The 19,598-nt window shown below is 40.8% G+C and overlaps 1 protein-coding gene across 2 annotated transcripts in view; it reads right to left on the bottom strand.

The window, feature by feature from the left end:
* SNCAIP (synuclein alpha interacting protein) overlaps positions 1–19,598 on the bottom strand; it is a 141,448-nt gene that overhangs the window by 40,629 nt on the left and 81,221 nt on the right. For both annotated transcript variants that reach the window (XM_081088890.1, XM_081088891.1), the window contains exon 3: positions 12,438–12,510. In XM_081088890.1, the coding sequence (XP_080945016.1) occupies positions 12,438–12,510 (73 nt within the window). The remainder of the gene's footprint in view (positions 1–12,437; positions 12,511–19,598) is intronic.

The following is a 19,598-nucleotide window of genomic DNA, read 5'->3' as shown; positions in this document are numbered from 1 at the left end:
TGCAGGCTATATCACATATTGTGGAAATAATAGTTGAATTACTGGGGTTTGGGAATCCCAGGTTTCCAGGATAGTACCTAATTCTTTAGCATGGTATGTAGCAGTTCTTTTACATATTTTCTAATTTATCTTCTCATCTCAGCATCCATCATTCCCACATCACTAACTTTCCCAAGGAATTGTGGCTCCTTGCTTTTCAGTGCCCTGATTATATTTGGCCATACACAGAGTTGGGCATTTCTGAAGTCCTGCTGCAACTATTCACTCATGTATCTGTCTCACCTTCTCTCTTGAGACTTCCTCAAGGGCAAGATGTCTTGTAAATCTCCTTGTGTTTATAACCAGCCCTCTCGCTAGCACAAAATCTCACAGATATTGGGAATCAGTGGCTAAATCGTTTGATGAATAAATGAATAAAGGGAAGAAGAGAAGGGGGAAATGGAAGAAAGGAAGAGGCAAGGCAGGGAGGGAGGAAGGAGAAGGGAATATGCCAGACTAAAGATGCAAAGTATAGTAAATAAATAGGAGTCTGCTCACGATGAGGCACTCCTGCCACATTCTGGACATACTCTCTGTGTTGACTTTCAAAGAGAGTGTTAGTAAGCTATTGAAGATGTCCAGACAGTTAGAAGATGCATTGCATATGGAAACATTTCCATATATTTCCTACAAGTTCTAAGTCTCGATTTCTTCATCTGTAAAATAAAGGGGTTAGACTACATGATTGCTAAGACCTGAGCCACCTCTAAATTTCTGTGACTGTATGGAATGTCTACAAATAACAGGGCTCTTTACTCTGAGTGATTCACTATGAAACACTATAATTCCATGTCTTTCAACAGATCCTTACAAATTTATAATTATGAGGCTAACCTGATTGCTGACACAGAACAATTCTTTGGCTCTTGGGACTGATAAATTAGTATTTTCTTAGGAAGATAATGTACAGTTTGCTATTGCAATGGTGGTTCCAATTTTCAAGACTGAACGTCAATGCTGGCTCCCCAAAGCCCCGTTTACTTTACTTCTAAATATGGAATTGTAATTTCAGATTAGGAAATCTGAACTTTGGATATCAAGAAGAGAAAGAAAGGGGGTATGCCTTTAGGATAAAATGGTGTTTCCCTACTGTTTATTGTTTAAGATTTCATGAATTCTATATTCCACGAAACAAAATGGTCACTTTTAACTGCAATTGCCTTAAATGTACATAACAGTACACTTCACATCTATAACTACTGCCATCCCAGGCACTTTCAAGAACATACCTTTTGAGTTCTCCAGCATCCCACTTCTTCCATTTATACACCCAAGGGAGGGATGTTCTGAAAGGTGAGGAGTGCCAATGCTAATGTCATGAGTTTCCTTAACCCAACAAAAACAGGAATCTCCAGTGATCCCACTTATTGCAAACACCACAGGCTCTAGAAGTGGTGATGGTTGACTTATACCATCTCACGACAATAGGAGGAGGGATATGGAGTCTGAGTGAGAACTGTTCGCTGAATGCTCTTCTGTATCGTCCTAGATGTAACCTGATCCAAGAAAGGGTTGCCTTAGCTTAGGAGAATTGTGTTCAGGCCATGATGTTGGGCATGATGAATGTGTGTCTGGAACGTTCCCAGGGTGTTGCTTGCTCATCCCTTTCCCTGATGCCACAGACCATTACTCAGAGTACTGCGAGGCTGCAGAGGAAGTACAGAGGACTGTAATACTGTGTTTACAAAAATACCAATCAATGGTTTATTCATAATAAGACATTAAAATACTATTGGAAAAGATTCATGGTTTGGTTCTAAATTTCCTGACTTTTAGTGGCTACTGATACCAAGCAGCTGCTGCAAGTATAGGATTCACATATCACTTTTCCCAGTTCTGCCCAGAATTGTCGAGACCTGCTCATTTAACTTTGCACCCCACCTGCACCCATTTCTTTGGGCTGTGAATATTCATAGACATACTCAAGCTCCTACTACCCTGGGTAGAAATAATACTTCTTCACCAAAACAACATGTTCTATCATGAAATCAGACTCAATATTTAGACAACTTTAAACCTTTGGACTTCAAAAGTACAGTTCACATAGAATAACAAAGATGGTTTCAGAGTTATTCTGTCATCTAAAAAATATGCTGACTTTCACTTTGACATTAGCAAAACCTCGTAAGTGGATTAAGTAATATTCATTCCAGGTTTGTCTTCCTTCCTTCCTTCCTTCCTTCCTTCCTTCCTTCCTTCCTTCCTTCCTTCCTTCCTTCCTTCTTCCTTCCTTCCTTTTCTCCTCTTCCCTCCCCTCCCCTCCCCTTCCCTCCCTTTTACTCTCCCCTCCTCTCCCTTTCCTTCCCCTCTCCTCCCCTCTCCTCCCCTCTCCTCCCTCCCCTCTCCATTCCCTCTTTGTGTTGAATTGGAGATACACATCTAGAGACATCAAGCAGAGAAGTGCAGAAATGGGAGAACTTGCTCAGTGTGTTTTCTGCAAAGTGTTAGCAAGCTCAGTTGGTTTGTGGAAAGTGCAGAAACACACTTACCAGTTCTAACTGAAGGTGGCGATGTTTTACAGTGTTGATCTAAAGTTAAAGACAAAGAACAGCAAGTTACAGCTCCTTTGTCAGAGAGCAAGAGGCAGATGGAGAGGAGTGTGTGTGTGTGTGTGTGGGGGGGGGGGGGAGGAAATGGAGGGGCAGAGGGAGTTTGGAGAATCCCTCCCTCTCCCTTCTACTCCCCATCCCCAACTGATGGCTGGTTCTTTTGCTTCTAAATATAGAGTTATATATCCACATTAGAAATATAGTTGTAGAACTCAAGAAGAGAAAGAAAAGGGGTACATCTTCATGGTTCTCCTACTGTGTTTATTTTTTTTGGGGGGGGAGGGCTAAAAGTTAAATGAATTATATGAGAAACAAAGAGGTCAGTCTGTGACGCTGGTCCCATTTTGAGATGGATGCAGGTTAAGGGGGAGGAGAAATGGGAGGAAGAACCAGCACTGGCCTGCAGCCTCTCTTCCTCTTGGCAGGCGTACGGAGCTCCTGCCTGGGCCAGAGTTCTCAGTTACAAGGCTCCAGAGAGAGCAGGGCAGGTGCAGCTGAGAGAAGCCAAGAGCAGACAGAGGCTAGTCCCAGGAGCCACTCTGCCTCCAGCTCCTGGTGCAGTTCAGTGTGTATTCCTCAGGCACCGGCATAACCAGTGGAAAAAGACGATGTGTAGTTTAATACTCCCTCAAAATGGCATTTCTTAATTGGAATTCTAAAATTTCCTCCATTTAACACTTTAGAATTGCTAATACAATATATTTCTATAAAGCCATCTAAGTTTTTAAAAGAACTCTGGAGAATGGATGAGCAGTTTTCATGTATTCTTATTTGACAATTAATGAGGACCCAGGGAATTTTAAGTGTTATGTGGAAAATTACAGAGCACGCTTACTTCTCAACCAGGACTGAGGTTCCCTGACTCCAACTTCTCTCCATAACACTGCAGCTTCATTAAGGACCGCCTTAAGGAAAATTATTTCCTAAACGTGCAATTTACATTTTCTCTGGGTCAGACGTAGGCAAGTAGATTCCAGAAACCAGTGGCAAAACCCGGTAGTACTCATTTCGGATTCATTTTTACCTAAACCCCAAACTGTGCCCTCTGCCTAGATTTTGGCAACCACTGACTATGAAGCTTCTGTGTGGGAGTAAAATTAGAAAAAACGGTTTTTAAAAACAATTTTTCTTAGAAACAAATGAGTAGAAGAATTTCCCTGCATTTTATCTTTAGGGTATCAGCCTAAATTTAGAGTCCCCTTACCACTGAGAATCTGTTCTCTCAGCTGCCAATTCCTTCAATTGGGTAGAGGTGGCAATCTCTATCTAATGTAAGCTAGAGATACAAAAATGTTATAAAGCTTGTTTAGAGGTGTTCAAGTAATTGGCAGAATGCTAAAATACTCTTAGGGGGTTTATTCATTCAACAAACATTTATTGAATGCTTTCCCTGTACATGGCTTTAGGGATGCAGAAGTGAATGAAACAGACGAAGTCCCTGCCTAAAGGCAGAACCAACTAGCAAAGCATGTATACAGAGGGATAAGGAATGAGAAAATGCAAAGTGCTCTGAGAGAGACAAGCAGTGTACTGGATTAGAGAATGGCTAAGATGTGTCATTATGGAGGCGACATTTAAGCTAAAACCAAGGGACTGAGAAGCTGATTATGTGAGAATCTGGGGGAAAATACGAGGGGAAAGATAATTCTGCAAAAATCTGGGTGAAAGGAAGCACATTTCAAAAGGCTAAAGCAAGAGAGAATCTGGCTGTTTTTTTTTTCCGAAGTTCTTATAGCTAGAGCAGGGTGAGCCAGGCAGAATGCAGTCAAGGAGGTTGTCAGGGGCCAGCTCATTTGGGTGTTTTATTGACCACAACAAAGAGTTTGGTTTATATTTTAACTGAAATGCAGTATCCCTGGGGGGGATTTCACAGAGAAGCAAAATGATCTGCTTTACATGATAAAATATGCCCTTCTATCTACTCTGTGGGAAATAGGGGTGCAAGGACTGGTGGTGAACAAAGAAGTGAGACTAGTTCATGACCGTTAACTCAGATGAAACAGAAAGGGGACCTGGATGAACTGGTGGCTGTTGAGATGAAGAGAACTGGACAGAGGGGGAGTCACTTTAAGCAAAGACAACTCAGGACCTGGTACATAGATGGAAGGTGATTTGGAGGGAGAGTTCTGGCTACAGCCACTGAGTTGATATTTCAGTAAACTGAGTACCTTTACCGAGGGGGAAGAAGAGGCGGAACGTGTACAGAAAGGAGATGCAAGGCTTTCTCTTCAGAATCCCATAAGGCACGTCATGTAGACACTGCGTGGCCATTAAATAGGAGACGTAGCGTGCGGAGCCAGTAGCAGCAGCACGTAGGTGACATATGAAGTTGTGAGAATAGATGAAATATCAGCCCAAAGAGACTTGGAAATTGAGGGGAGACAGAGTCCTGTTGAATACTGGAGTCCCACTTAGATATTTGAAGGTCGAGTAGAGAAGGAGAAGGAGCTGCAAAGGAGGCTAAGAAAATGTTAAGAGTATTGGGAGAAAAATGAGGAGAGAGATAGTATCCCAAAACCAAGAGAGGAGAATGTTTCCATAAAGGCATAACCAAGTCTCAAATAATATGAAGAGGCCAAGAAAGATGAGACTATCAGTGTCAATGGGTTTGAAAACCTGGAAGTTGTGACGATTGCTAGGGAGGTGCAAGTCATTCTGTAGATCAAGCATGTCAAACTCGTGGCCTGCGGGCCGCATCACAATGAATATTTTTGCAGCCCAGCCAATATAATGGTTTGTAAGAAACGTTTTAATAAAAATTTTGTAACTTAATTTTTATAATATCCTGTTCTACATAATTATTAATAATGAACTTACAACATTCACTGACTACTGTAATTGTGTTGCATTCATTTCCCTTACGTGCCTTACACGCAGGCGCACCATTTCTCTCCACTAATACTAGCAGCGAATATTTTAGCAGCCGACTGCCACGTCATTCGTCTTGGACTGACGTGTTTGGTGTGCACAACAGGAAATATTTCACTTTTGGAGAACAAGAAAAATGGGTTTATTTGCGTTACACTTATTAATTTGTGCAGTTATTCAGTGTCTGGTAAGTTAACGTTCCAGAAAAAATATTAATTTTTATTAAAATGTTCTATTATTTTATGTTAATGATTACTCATTTATTTCAGCCCTTTGTAGTCAGCATGTCTCTATCGAAATAAACCCACATTTCTATGAAAATTGAAGCTTTTGTTTTTTTGCGGCCCACATAAATTTAAACCTTGTTTATTTGGCCTGTGTTAGCCTTTGAGTTTGATATGCTTGCTGTAGATACTTAGGGTGAGTGGGAGGTGGAAGACTAGAGATGGAGGCTCCCTTATCTTTTTAAAGCAGATTGGCTGTAAATCAGGGGAGAGGGGAAGCAGCAAAGAATCAGGTGGAAGCCACTAAAAGGGGTACTGTTTGCTTGGTGTTTTAAGACTGGAGATAATCAGAGAGTGTTGTTTGTATGATGGTAATGACCCATACAGAGAAATACATTGATGGTGTAGCTAAAAGGGGAGATAACTGAAGGATCAAGGTGTAAAGCCAAATGAAGAGAAGGTATGTCCCTTTCCTCAATTCTAATACAAAACGCAAAGAAGCAAGGCTTCCTTTCACCTCTTCATGCAGTCATTCATCCAGCCGTACCCCAATATATATGTATTTAGCACCAGTGCCTGGCACTGGAGATACTATAATGAACAAAATTACCCCAAAGAGATTTTACTTAGTCTATGAGAGAAAATTGATCTTAAACCAACATCACGTTATTAATAATTTTTCAAACAGATAAAGTATAATAATTTTGTTCAAGAAAAATAAAGAGAATTGCGTTATTTGACTAACGTTCTCATGGAGATGTTTTACTGTATGTAAATTTTTACTGGGGTTAAATAAACTGAGAGTTATGTCATAAATGTTAGATTCTTTACTGCATTAGGTTGGAGTGTTAGTTTTCTTGATTGAGATGTTAGAAACTGTGTTTCCTTATTCTTTGGAGTCTATTTTATATTACATCATGTGAAATGGACCAATCAGCAGGATTTTCAATTTAAACTGTCACGCCAACCTTCCATTTCATGCTTTCAGTATTGAAGCTTAATAAAATGGAAAACAGGAGGTTTACATGCTTAGAAACATCAGCTACGTCACAGCAGCATTGAAAGGATAAATTTCATGGCAACTTATTATCTTTGGTGTTGGCTGAAAGCCTTGGGCATTTTAGAACACTCTATGTTTTCTAAAGTCCAGAATTTGTCATAAAATGTACATGCACAGGGACTAAAAATACAGCAAATTTGTAATGCTGTTAAACACACATCCAAAATGACTTTTACCAGATACTAAGTTTAAAAAGTATTGTGCCCCTTACTCATTGTCGTCCAAGTAAAGTATCTTTTCTCAAACACATCCCAAAGCCATTTATTACTGTTCCACAACCGGATTCTGTAACCCTAGCTCATCTAAGTACTCAGATGCAAAGCTAAATTAATATTTATCTTCCTTCTTTCATAAGAAAATGATACAATGAGCTCAGCAGACACACATTTTGAAAAATCACAGACAGTTAATGAATTGAAAAACATGTGCATTTGAATGTCTAATTTCTTTCAAAGTCAATGTAATTGAATACGTTTGATTTGAATACTGTATGTCAACATGAGCCTTTTTAGTCCTCATTTGGCAAAAACGTACAACAGAGTTAACACCCACTGTTTCGTGTTGTCCTCTTCTCCTACGTGAGTAGCAGGGATTAAGCAGAGAATATATGCGAACATTTCACAAAAAACTTTCTTTTAGAGGTGCAATTTTTTTCACATGCAACTTCCTCACTGCTAACTCTTGTCCCATAACACTAGCCATACAAGGTTCCTTGGGCTAGAATTACTCTTCAGTTGCCTCAACTTCACAGTGGCTCAGTAGACATGGTTTTAAATGCACTTGCTAGGCTCTAGAACTATGGCCAAATTAGCTACCCTCTGTGAGCCTCAGTTTCCACACCAATAAAATGGGCATAATAATGGTCTTCCCTCAGAGAACTGTTTTGAGGACAAATAAGCTATTTACTGAGGACCTGGCAACATGCCTGCAACATTACAGCCCTAAGAAACAACTGGGAACTGTCAATAGCACCTGAGCAGCTCCAAGAAGAGGCAGAATTTGTTCTCACGCATCTAACTCCTCTTTCTTTACCTCCCTTCCATCATCTTGTGGTATTTCCACTACCTTCACACTTCTTTTCAAAACTTCATTTCTCACACAATTTGAAACCCAGTCCTAGTGCCGTGTAGTTGATGAAGAACAATTTAAAATATTAATGCCAAGGGAGAATATAGATTTCTATAGGAATCAAAGCCTTTGGCCAGAGGAGGGGCACTTCCAGGGCAGACCCGTTGGGCATCAGTGAGCTAGTTAAAGTTACAGAGACACTGTAACACTCTGACAACACTCTGGCATCTGCCTTTCTCAAATCCCACCGTGGGCTGATCTGTGGGGCTGACTGGTTCTGATCAGACCATGCAAGGAGATACCATGGGTTCAGTTCTGGTGCCGCACTGTTAGGAAGGATGCTGATAAACCACAGTCATCCATGAAAGTGCAAGAAGAATGAGCAGGATACACTTAAAACCACGGAGGGAAATTTTAACCTGAAGAAGACAAGGCTGAGAACGACTGCCATCTCCACTTAGTGGCACCTTTGCCCAGGAGGAGTGTCCTTATCTATCATTCCAAAGGAAGAACCGGGATTAAGGGATGAAAATTTGAGAGACACTGATTTTGGCTGAACTAAAATATTAACCTTCTGTCGCCATATAGTTGACTCTCTTTACCTTTGGGTGGTAAACACACAATGAACTATACAGATGATGTATTATACAACTGTACACTTGAAACCTATATAATTTTATCAACCAATGTCACTCCAATGAATTATTAGCTATAATTTTTAAAAAATGAACCTTTATGGGTGGGCAGCCTCATGAGGCTGTGAGCTCCGTGTCACCAAGGTGATGAAGTACAGGCTGGATGACCCCCCGGGAGGGACAGTAAGGATCACCTTCGAAGATCTGATGGACTTAGGACTACATGAATGTTGTTCTGCCTTTTATAAAACGTATTTGTAAATAATTAAAATTTTCACTGTAAATACATTTATAGAAGAGTTGAATAATAGTACAAAGAACACAGTATACCCTTTATCTACATTCATCAATTGTCAACATTTTACCCATTTGCTTTATTATTGGCAATCTCACTCGCTCTCTCTCTCTCAGACTAGATGATTTTTAGGGTCCCTTCTTCCCTTGCGAGTTATGATTCTATGTGCTGAGGTCTCTTTCCAGGTAATAGGGTTTTAGAAAAATTGTACCCCTGCTAGCGGCTCTCTTCCAGTACCTGGCATAAATCTGAACTCCACATGTGTGATGGACGGGGCCCTGTAGAGACCGACCCTGACCTTGTCCTCACTCTGAGCACCATGCTACAGCCACATAGGTTTTCTTTCTCTCCCTCGCACATGGGAAGCTCTTTTCTGGCTCAGGGACTCTGCACTCGCTCATTCCTCTGCCTTCAGTGTTCTTCACTGGTTTTGATGTGGCTGGGCCCTTCTAACACTGCCTGACCCGCACCCCCTCCCCTTCTCCCCGACTCCCACAATTACTCTATCACATGGTTTAAGTCACCTCCTATCACTCTCTGAAATGATCTGGCTTAGTTCCTCATTTGCTTGCCTTTTGTCTGTCACCCCTTGGAATAAGCATGTCGAACTCGCAGCCCACAGGCTGCAGGCCTCGTTTATTTGGCCCGTGTTAGCCTTTGAGTTTGACATCCTTGCCTTCGAATGTAAGCTCCTGCTAGAGTGTGAGGTCTTGTCTCCATCTTGTTGTTATTGTGTCCTCAGTGCCCAGGATAGAGAACACTCAACCACTATTTGCTGAAGAATAAATAAAAGAACAAATGGATCCAAGACCATCTGGTCAGAACCTGTTAATACAGGGCTGGACATTAACATTTGACAACCTACACAAAGAAGAAAGTGCTTAACAAACGTTAGAAAGGAAAAGAGAGATGTCTTTATCAGGTGGAGTGAATTCTAAGTGCCAGGAGGTTTAGGGAAAAGTTTCCGCAGAGGGTGCCCCAGCCAGAAGAAAGATGTGGGCTCTTCTCAGAAGCCAATGTGCTTTCTGTTGCCATCTGTCGGGAAAACCACCATAAAGAAGGAAATTTGCAAGCACCCCAGAGCAGTGTCTGACAGAAAGCTGGAGGGCTGCAGGAGGTGGGTATGCCCATGGAACTCATGGAGAATGCCTCACTTCTTTCTGACACACGCTGTGAAAACTTTGCTATGTTGAGATTTCTTTCAAACGAGCCCAGACCATTCTACACAATGCTATGGCGAGGCGGGTATTTTCACCTGTTTTTTTTTCTAGGCCCATTCTCTATTAGAAAGTGGTTCACCAGCTGCAAAATGGCTATCAAATTGGATTGTACATGTGATTACATGAGAGTTTTTTCCCCTATCTATTTCCAGATAATCAGATCTGATTATTTCTGATTATCTTGAGCACTGGGTCTTCACTCTGGGTGAAGTTTGAAAGCTACTGAACTTGAACCTAGCCTCCTTCTCGACCAGAGAAGAAATGTCTAACATCACCTATTGTGGAAGTGGTTAGAAGTCACATGACCTAGAGAAATGGAATTAACAAGTACCAGGAAAAATTATTTTTAAAAGCTTTACTTAACTTGGTAAGCAAGAGCAGAGATTTAACAGAGAAAAGAAATTCACCACTTAATCGATGAACGGGGAATGCTGATATTTAAAGTTTTAAAAGGATAATATCCTAAAATTAAATGAATGCCACTAAGTCCCACTATTTGAGAGGTACTAAACAGACTCTAGAGGCAGAGTCAGTATTCTGGGGTTTGTAACTCCAATGCTGTATGACTCCAAGGCAAGATATTTAACTTCTCTGTTCTGTGTCTAAGTTTGGCCATCTATATAATACAAACAATTTAGTGCTTAGCTCACAGGGATTTTATGCGTAACTGAGCTAATGTTAGTCAAGTACTTACAACCATACCTAAGCACACACATGAAGCAATACTGAAGTGTTTGCTATTCTTTTTTTTCTCCCTTACTCCCCAACCCCAATTAATGAAAAAAGAAAATATTGTATCTACAAAGTACCTTCAGATATATTACACAATTTTGATCCCAATAATAGTCTGGTAACATTGGCAGAACAAGTCTCTTTTTTATTTTATAGATCAATTAGTCATAGGCTCAGGGTCGGATAGCTGATAAAAGACTGAATGCTAACTTGAACCAGGTATTTTGACTCAGAGGCTGGCGGCCTGTCCACTGTGGTCAAAGAAGTTCAACTCAGAACCCAGTGATGCCTTTTTTAAAAAAATACTCACTGGAGGATATGTTTTCCATTGATCTTTAGAGAGTGGAAGTGAGTGGGGGTTTGGGGAGGGAGACAGACAGAGAGAGAGAGAGAAAAAATATTGCTATGAGAGAGACACATCGACTGGTTGCCTCCAGTGCCTGCCCAGACTAGGACTGGGAATTGAACCTGCAACTGCGAGATGTGCTCTTGACCAGACTGTGAGACAATGCTCTAACCAGTTAGCAACACCATCCAGGACCCCAGTGATGCCTTTTAAGGAGACACACCCAGATAAGCCTTGTGGCCAAAGCCTCTGTTAAGCCGGATAGAAACTTGAGTATGTTTGAAATAAAAAAATATTTTTTAAAAGTTGAAGGTAAATGAAAAGTTTTATTTGAACTTTAAAACTATCTTCTATGATGTTTCTGACCCAAAGATTGAAGCATTACTTTCACTCACACACACACACACTCACACAAACACAGAGATAAACAAACCTAGAAAGACTAATTATTTTCCCTGTCTCATCTAAGCAAAATGTCAAAAGAAAACAAACAGGCCAGGAGAAAAGCAAATTAGCTTTGTATAAGACCTTTCAGTGAGAGAGTCTTGGAAATCTAGTAGCTGCATAGGTAAGGACCATCTATTTATTTTTAAGTGTAATACACATCATTCAAGGATTATCTTAAGCCTTCCATCACCCATGGTTCTCAGGACTCTAGTTACTATCCAAGGAAGTCGGCTTTGACAAGGTTAATGGTGATGCCTTAGAGTAATTACTTGGAAAAATAATAAACATCATTTCCTAATTTGATGCTATGGTATCATTCCCATCGATATCCTTTCTTATTTTCATTTTTGCCCATCACAGAGAGAAAAGGAGGAAGTTTAATTTGATTTACAGAGGGGAAAACAAACCTGAATGTACTTTTTGGTCGGGGGTGGTGGGCTATGCTAGGAGAAAAGGTTAAGCAGCTGGTTTTCATCTATCTGCCATAATTCTCTGTTTAGTTTGCACTATTAAACTCCAAAGCTTTGCTTTAATCTTAACTGTTACAGTATGCCTTATTGCAGATTCTATCATGTCGCATCCCTGATAGGGTTTCAGACTTTGGCCAAGCACCATCCCCCAGGCTGCCTTGCCATATGGGTAGCAAATGCATCCAACATTTTTTCATTGGCGCCTGCATCATTATGTTTTGTCACCAATGGTTGTTGGGTTTTCAGTAAATTGCTGCGAACACTGTGGTTTGGGCTGTCGAGACGATCGCCTACACTTATTTGTATACAGCCGTGTCCTCATCAGGGCCTCCCTGTCCTGTCAGCGTTTGGAGGAGGACCTAGCATCTAGGGTGGAGAAGCCATAAAAAAATGAAAACAGAAAGCCAGAGCAAACAATGGGCGGGGAGCAGCTCCCACACTTTGAGAGCCAGGATAAGGAGGAGAGGTGAGAGGTGAAACCTACCTGATCTGTCTTCGTTCTGTGAGTCACATCTTCGGCACAGTTCTGGGATGGTCTTGAGGGATGTGACCGAGTACTAAATGGGAAGCCAGAGGAGAAAGGGGGTAAAATAACAATTTAAAATGACAGCATGACATTCATTCAAACTGGCCAGAAAAATCAAAACACAAGAAATGATACCTGAGTACATCCAGAATGTTTAGCTAACTTTACCCTAAATGGGCTGCTTGGTGATCTGGGAGATCCCAAGCTCTACCTACAAGCATCTAAGCAGATGCAGATTAAAAGGAGGGCTGGACGTTCTATCTCCTATCACTTATGCTACTTGGAAGGTGGAAGGATGCTCTGCCCTTGAGGGTTTCCAGAAGGTGGCCACTGTACTTGCATTCTGAAGCCTAAGACGAATCTATGTGTGAAAAGCCTGGGGGAGAAGCATCCAGCTTCCTGCCGCACCCAGGGCCGCCAGGGGCCGCCGCTGTGTCTAAACTGATTGAACTACACAAACATCCCTAATGTTGCCACTCGCCTAGGATTTTACTAATCGCCCAGGGAAATGCTATAAAAAGCTAGGGGAGCATGGTTCTGTGTTTGAAAGCTCATCTGTTTCACATATAGATTAGACTAAACTGAAAGAAACCACCTTGCAGGTTCACGCCCAGCACCAACTCAGGATAACAAATTATGACAGAAGGGGGCATAAAATCAGAAGAGCTCAAACAAATGTAAAATCAATAGCTATGATTTATGGGAACTATGCTTGGTGCCAATCAATCTTTCTTTAGAGAAGGGCGCTTTAAAACAAAATTAAAGGATGAACCCTTTCTTTAATCAAGGGGCTGTTTTCAATCATATCTTAATTCATAAAATACAGCTTCCTAGAAATATTTTGCCCTGTACCTTTAGGAAACGAGTTCTTATGTAAATGAGAATGTATTATGAATTGTTTCACTGTTGCAAAATTTAGGAGGATTGAGAAAAAACATTTAATCTAAAAGAAAAATGATCATGGAAACTCATTAGGGTTATTGTAGCATTACAAGTGGGGAATGTGTAATTAGGGCACATTTGTCAATAAGAAGGTACTTTAGTTAGCTTGATGCTGATAGATGAAGCATAGTGTCTACATGGAGACACCCCCCTCTCCCAGTGCTTTCCACAGGGTATCCGGACAGCAAGGCAGAGGGAGGGGCAGTTGTAGCTACTGTCAATTTGTCAATTTCATATCACAAACAAATTAAATGTCCAGTCCTTCCAAGTGAAAAATAAAACCTCAAATGACTAATTAGAGAAATTACTCTTACCTGTCTGATGCAATAACATCCTGTTTGTGTTGGCCATTCCTCAGAGGACTACGGGTGCTTTAGCAAATCCGCTCACACTCAGAGAGAGGGAGAGCTTCTTAAATCAAAAATGAACTTCAAGGATTTTTTCCCTCCTACATTATGTTCTTTGGAGGTTGAGGATACACAGGTACAGAAGGCACTTTTTTTTGGGGGGGGGGGGAGTTACTAATAAGGTACCTTATGTTTCTAGCGAAGTACAAGGTCTCCAAGGAATCTGGTAGCTTCCTGAGACCAGCTGGTACAGGTTAAATAATTACACAGTCTATAATTCAATTAATATCAGGCCTCTTGTTTTGGCTGCCATGTGCCCATGAAAGCATCTTTTGGCAAAGTTTCTCTCTCTCTCTCTCTCTCTCTCTCTCTCTCTCTCTCTCTCTCTCTCTCTCTCTCTCTCTCTTCTTCCAAAGCAAAATTTTAGAAAGAGGAAATTTAAGACTGTGTTTAACTGTAATTTAATGAAACATCCAATAAAGTTGCTCAATGGGCTTAAAGACCTATATTTGAATAAGCCGGTGTGCTGCTATCTGTATTTCCAGCCATATGCATCCTGACTGCTACTCCTACCCCCAAAGTCAAGCATGTCAGAATCTCAGATTTATGAGCTGTACTTCAATTCTTCCCAAAGTTCTACAGTGTACAGTAACATTTAACTTGATGAGGGTTAAATTTGAACAGCATGGTTGCCTAGCTGGTGTGGGGACTGAACGACAGGCAGAGACAAGCCTAGTTGATGCCCGTCCACTACCTCAACCTACATCACCCATGGGGGCTTTGCCTCTCCACCACGGTCAGGCAGGAAGTCACTCTGTGAAGGCATACATACATCTTAATTCTTTGGGAACAATGACCTTGAAGAAAAAATCATGTGCTGTTCCTGGTAATGGAAATTAAAAGTACAGCAATCAAAGAAAAGGATGATGTGTTGGCCAGAAAAATCAAAGTTTTGAAAAATTGTAAGGGTATATAAATGTCAAATTTAGCAATGACTTCCAATTTACACTGTGGAAAAATCCACCATTTTTTATAAAGATACTTTAAGAAAAAAATCAATTTGTAGATTTGTTTCAGCTAAGTACTTAAGGGATGCTGCAAAGATGATTAAGTTTTGATGTGAAGAGATGAAAAAGAAACATGCAACTCACATAATCAACATTCAAAATCATTTCCCTATTTGCAAATATGAGAATAAGCACTTGACCCAGGGAGTCTACCCTTGCATGAACGCACTGTGTTACCATCTGGGAGCTGAAAGGGAGGGCATCCAAGGCCTTCATCCCAGCACACAGGGCAGATGGTCTTTTATATGAAGCTGTCAGATTGCCAACCACCTCATTCTCAGACAATGGCCAACTCCCAGGGCAGCAACTGTTGTCATTTTGGCCCTATCAGAGCCAAAGCTCAATATATCTTCCCTGTGTCCCTTGCCCCCAACACAAGCCTTTATATTCTGTTCCCTGGATTCCTATTATCCTTGGGTGATAAGACACTGAAAGAGGATTGCAGATAATTGAGAAGCATTATATTTCCTACCTCTATGTTGCTCTCATGTACTCTTTTTCTAAAAAACTCCCAAAGGTTGTCTTGTAGAAACAGCCCTTTGGATCCACTCCTCCATCATGTTTTAAGAAAAGCTTCTGCCAAAGGTTGACGAGCTGCCTCTGCTTCTTCTATGTCCCTGTGCATTCAAAGTTTAGTTCCCCTTCCGTTCCTTTACTCTGGGGCCCCCTTTGCCTGCCATGCCTCCCTCTGGCCAAGCAAGAACTTTTCTGCAAGGCCAGCTTGTGTCTGCCTTCTCTATGAAACCCCGGCTGATTGCTTCGTCCCTTCCTGACCTTCCACTTTTCTGCTGTTGGAAAAGCTGCCTTGCCTTATGCTCTGTTGTTTCCTATGTGTTAGTGTTGGCTCCCACAAGCGCCTGGGGGAAAGGACAACATCTTTGACTTAATATATTGCATGCATGGCACACAGGGACGTATTAACTATTTGACTGCAATACCAAGATGTACACACATCTGATTAATCTCTGGGCTTGATTAGAAATATTCAAAGGAGTTCTTTCGTATTTAAGTAAGTGGAAATTTCCTCCATGCTTCCCTACTTGCACTAGAATTCATCAACTTTCTAAAATGCAAACTTAACCAAGGTGCTTCTCTCATTCAAATCCTGCACTGGCTCTGCACAGCCTACAGGGCAGAAACCACATGCCTGAATACGGCACATGAAACTCTCCACGGGTTCAGACTCATCTCTCATTGTTGTCTACTTATCTTTTGATGGTGGCAATACCAAATTTCTGTCTCCTGTTTTACCTGTCTATACCTTTATGCATGCTAGTCCACTTACATCGAATGTCATTCCACCCATTTTTTTAGGCAAACTGTTTTTAATTAATTACACTTTACCTGGGTATCACCTCTATAACATCTTCTTTGACCCTCCCAGATGGAAGTAGTACCAGGTTTCAAACTATGGTTTTCTGATGGGTGGCATCACCCATCTAGGAACGTGTGAGAAATTCACATTCTTTGGCCCCATCTCAGAAGCTTTGAGGGCCAGAGCCTAGCAATCTGTGTTTTTACAAGCCGTCCAGGTGATTCGGGTATACGCTGAAGTTTAGGAACCACTGCTCTATATTATTTTCCTATCTTAGGCATTAAGTCCATTACAGAACCCATCACATGATGTTTCATCATCTGTTTACCTAACTGCTTTCTATGCTTCCTGAGCATGTGTACAATATTTTATTGACCAAAGACACTAGGCTATTGAACAGAATAAAATGAATTCCCCTACATAGCCGATGATTTTAGTGGCAATAATAATAGTAATGATGATAGTAGTTAATATTTACATAGCACTAATCTTCTTAGAAAAATCCATAATTTCAAGTCTAGCAATGTAATCATGGTATATTTCAAAGGAAAAACACTTTGAATATATTAATAGTGCTGGCTGATGCCTTAGCCTTTTGTATAAAGAACAATGGATTTGGAGTGAGAAGACTTAGATGCAAGTCCCAGTTCTGACATTGATTAACTCTGTGGTTCTGGACAAATAAGTCGTTTCATATTTCTGGCGCTTAGTTTCTTTACCTATTAAACAGATCAGTATACAAGCTAATGTAAATGAAATCAATTTGCAAGCTGTAAAGTGATGTTAGATGCTTTTGTCTCTTTTCTTCAACCTGTTTTCCATGTGTGTCCCACAGCCCTTCCCTCTCATCTTCATTCCACTCACGTTTTTAAGCTCAGTAGATCAAGACTAGAGAATTAATGAGGCAGGAAGAGGGGGCCTGAGGTGGGGCTGGAAAGGAAAGGAAGAAGAGTTCAGCTGATCCCTGCACGTTATTTGGCTTCCCTTTGGTCTTTCCTCATCCAAGATAATCCATGGCCAAGGGCTGACACTGAAATTTAGCTTTGCAAACAACATAGACAATCCTACACATCCCAGACTACACCAGTCAATTTTGTCTCTCTGCCATGCAAAATAGTTTGAGCATACATGGGAGTCACAATAACAGTGTGTGATTTCTACATTGGACTACAGGGATCTCTGACCACCCTAGTTATTGTTCAGGCCTGAAAGGCTTTGGCCCTTATTCCTAAAAGCTAGAGCCAGTTGGGTGAACAAGCAGACATTACTCAAATGGTAATGAGCCACAGAGAATGAAAGAACTAAAATCCCAAGCACCTTTTCAAGCTAGAGACTTTCAAACAACTAAGGTCCCATGAAGTTTCCAAAAGAAACAATTAAGCCAATCATCCAAACAACTATCCTGAAGTTCATGACTTCACACAGCTTTCCAAACTTCAGGCAGATGTCTCAACAGGCACACAATACCAGTAAAATGACAAAATATGTGTACACAAAAAAGCTGGTAGTGAAAGCAAAGATAGACAGCTGAAATGAGATGTTAAGAAACATAATGTTTTTCTAAAATTCTGACCTCTCCAATGGCTTGCCCATCTAATTCAAGGAGGGCATGATAACTTCACACCCTCCACAACAGATCCTGCTTCATTGCTCCTTCTCTGAGGATGTGGTACTAACAGTCCACCCCTTCATTGCTAGCTCTTGGCTTGTGGACAGGTCTCCTTCTCTTCAGCCACTCTCTCCACATCGATTCTCTGCTCTGACCTCATAAAAACAAACAGCACCCCCACCACCTCAAGACATCTGCCTCTCCAGTTCACCCTGGGCTTTCCTGCTCTTGTGTTCACAGCCATCTTTTTAAAAAAGAATTGACTTGCCTGGCCAGTGTGGCTTAGTGGTTGAGCATCGACCTATGAACGAGGAGATTATGGTTGTATTTCTGGTCAGGGCACATGTCCAGGTTGCGGGCTCAATCCCCAGTAGGGGGCAGCAGATCAATGATTCTCATCATTGATTTTCTATATCTCTCTCCCTCTCCCTTCCTCTCTGAAAGCAATAAAAATATATTTAAAATAAAAAATAAAAAAAGAATTGCCTTGGTTTTTGCCTCTACTTCCTCACCTCTGTATTTACTCTACTACCCTATGTCTTCTGTCCCTCACAGGCATTGCTCTTATTATGGCCACCAGTGAGTCTTAACAAGACAATCCAGTGGGCACTTTTCAAACTTTTTATTTATTATGAACTGTTTCCCACTTCTTTCTTTAAGTTCCTTAAATCCCTAATCCCTTCTTAGCTCCCTTAGTTGTCCTCCTATATCTCTGAAAACTGCTTGCCAGTCTATTTTGTAGAAGACTCTCTCCCAGAATGTGAGACACACTGAAGCACAGTTCCTTCCTTGGAACGTTCTTCTCGTCCCACATTCCTTGTTTCACAGGTGAGTACACTGGCTTCCACTATTTCAACCACCCCCTTTACAAAGTACAGACACCAGTGATCTACACTTTCATATATCCTTCCCAGTCTGCCTTAAATACATTTCTTCCCACCATTCAGGCTCCATTAAAGAAAATTATTACAAATAATCCTATTGCCAAATACATTTGATTTTTGCTCTTGTTTTAATCAAATATTTTCCAAGTGTTTTTTCTTTAAAGTTAATGATATAAATTCTTTTATGCTAAGACACTGCTTGTGATTGGTATTTGGGAAAACTCAGTAGCTTTTTGATCATAGAAAGAGTATGCAAGGAACTACTCTATTGTAGTGCTAACATGTATCATACGGCAAAAAGGGAAGCTGCACATTGGTTAAGGTGGTGAGATCACAGTATTGAATGGCCCCCTTCTTCTGTCAGAAGTGTTCATGAATGAGAAGAGACCTGGGTGAAGGGGATGACTAGAGGTCACCAAGGGGCCCAGCAGAGGTCATTTTCAGTGCACTGATTACATTATGGATTCTAGAGCTAGACTGCACATACCATATCCTGGCTTCATCACTGTCTGGCTAATTAATCTTAGTTAACCTCTGTATATCAGCTTTTTCATCTGTAAAACAGATAATAACAGTGCCTACAACAGAATGTGGCAGTGAAGATCGTGTGCTAATAATGTAAATCATGGGGACTAGTATCTGATGCATAGTAAGTGTTCAATAAATATTCACTATTAGTATTATTATTTAAATTGAAATATATCAAAAATGAGCATTTAAAAATGTAGCCAAAGTAATGCTAACTACTAAGGCAAAAATTACAAATTACAAAAGAAGTGTACCTTGCAGTAGGGCAGATGGCTGGACATAATACTTGTTCAACTTCAATGATGGTCTAATTTTAATTGTGAGCCAATAATCAATAGCCATCAAAATATAAATACTGTCTGTCAAGGATGGAGTTCAATATTGTAATTAAATGTGACCCACTATGAAGTTAACCTGACATTCATAG

This window comes from Myotis nattereri (assembly GCF_964212035.1).
Source record: "Myotis nattereri genome assembly, chromosome: 4".
Taxonomy (NCBI): Eukaryota; Metazoa; Chordata; class Mammalia; order Chiroptera; family Vespertilionidae; genus Myotis; species Myotis nattereri.
The sequence above is the reverse complement of the archived record's forward strand: the minus strand, read 5'-3'. Positions and strand labels throughout refer to the sequence as shown.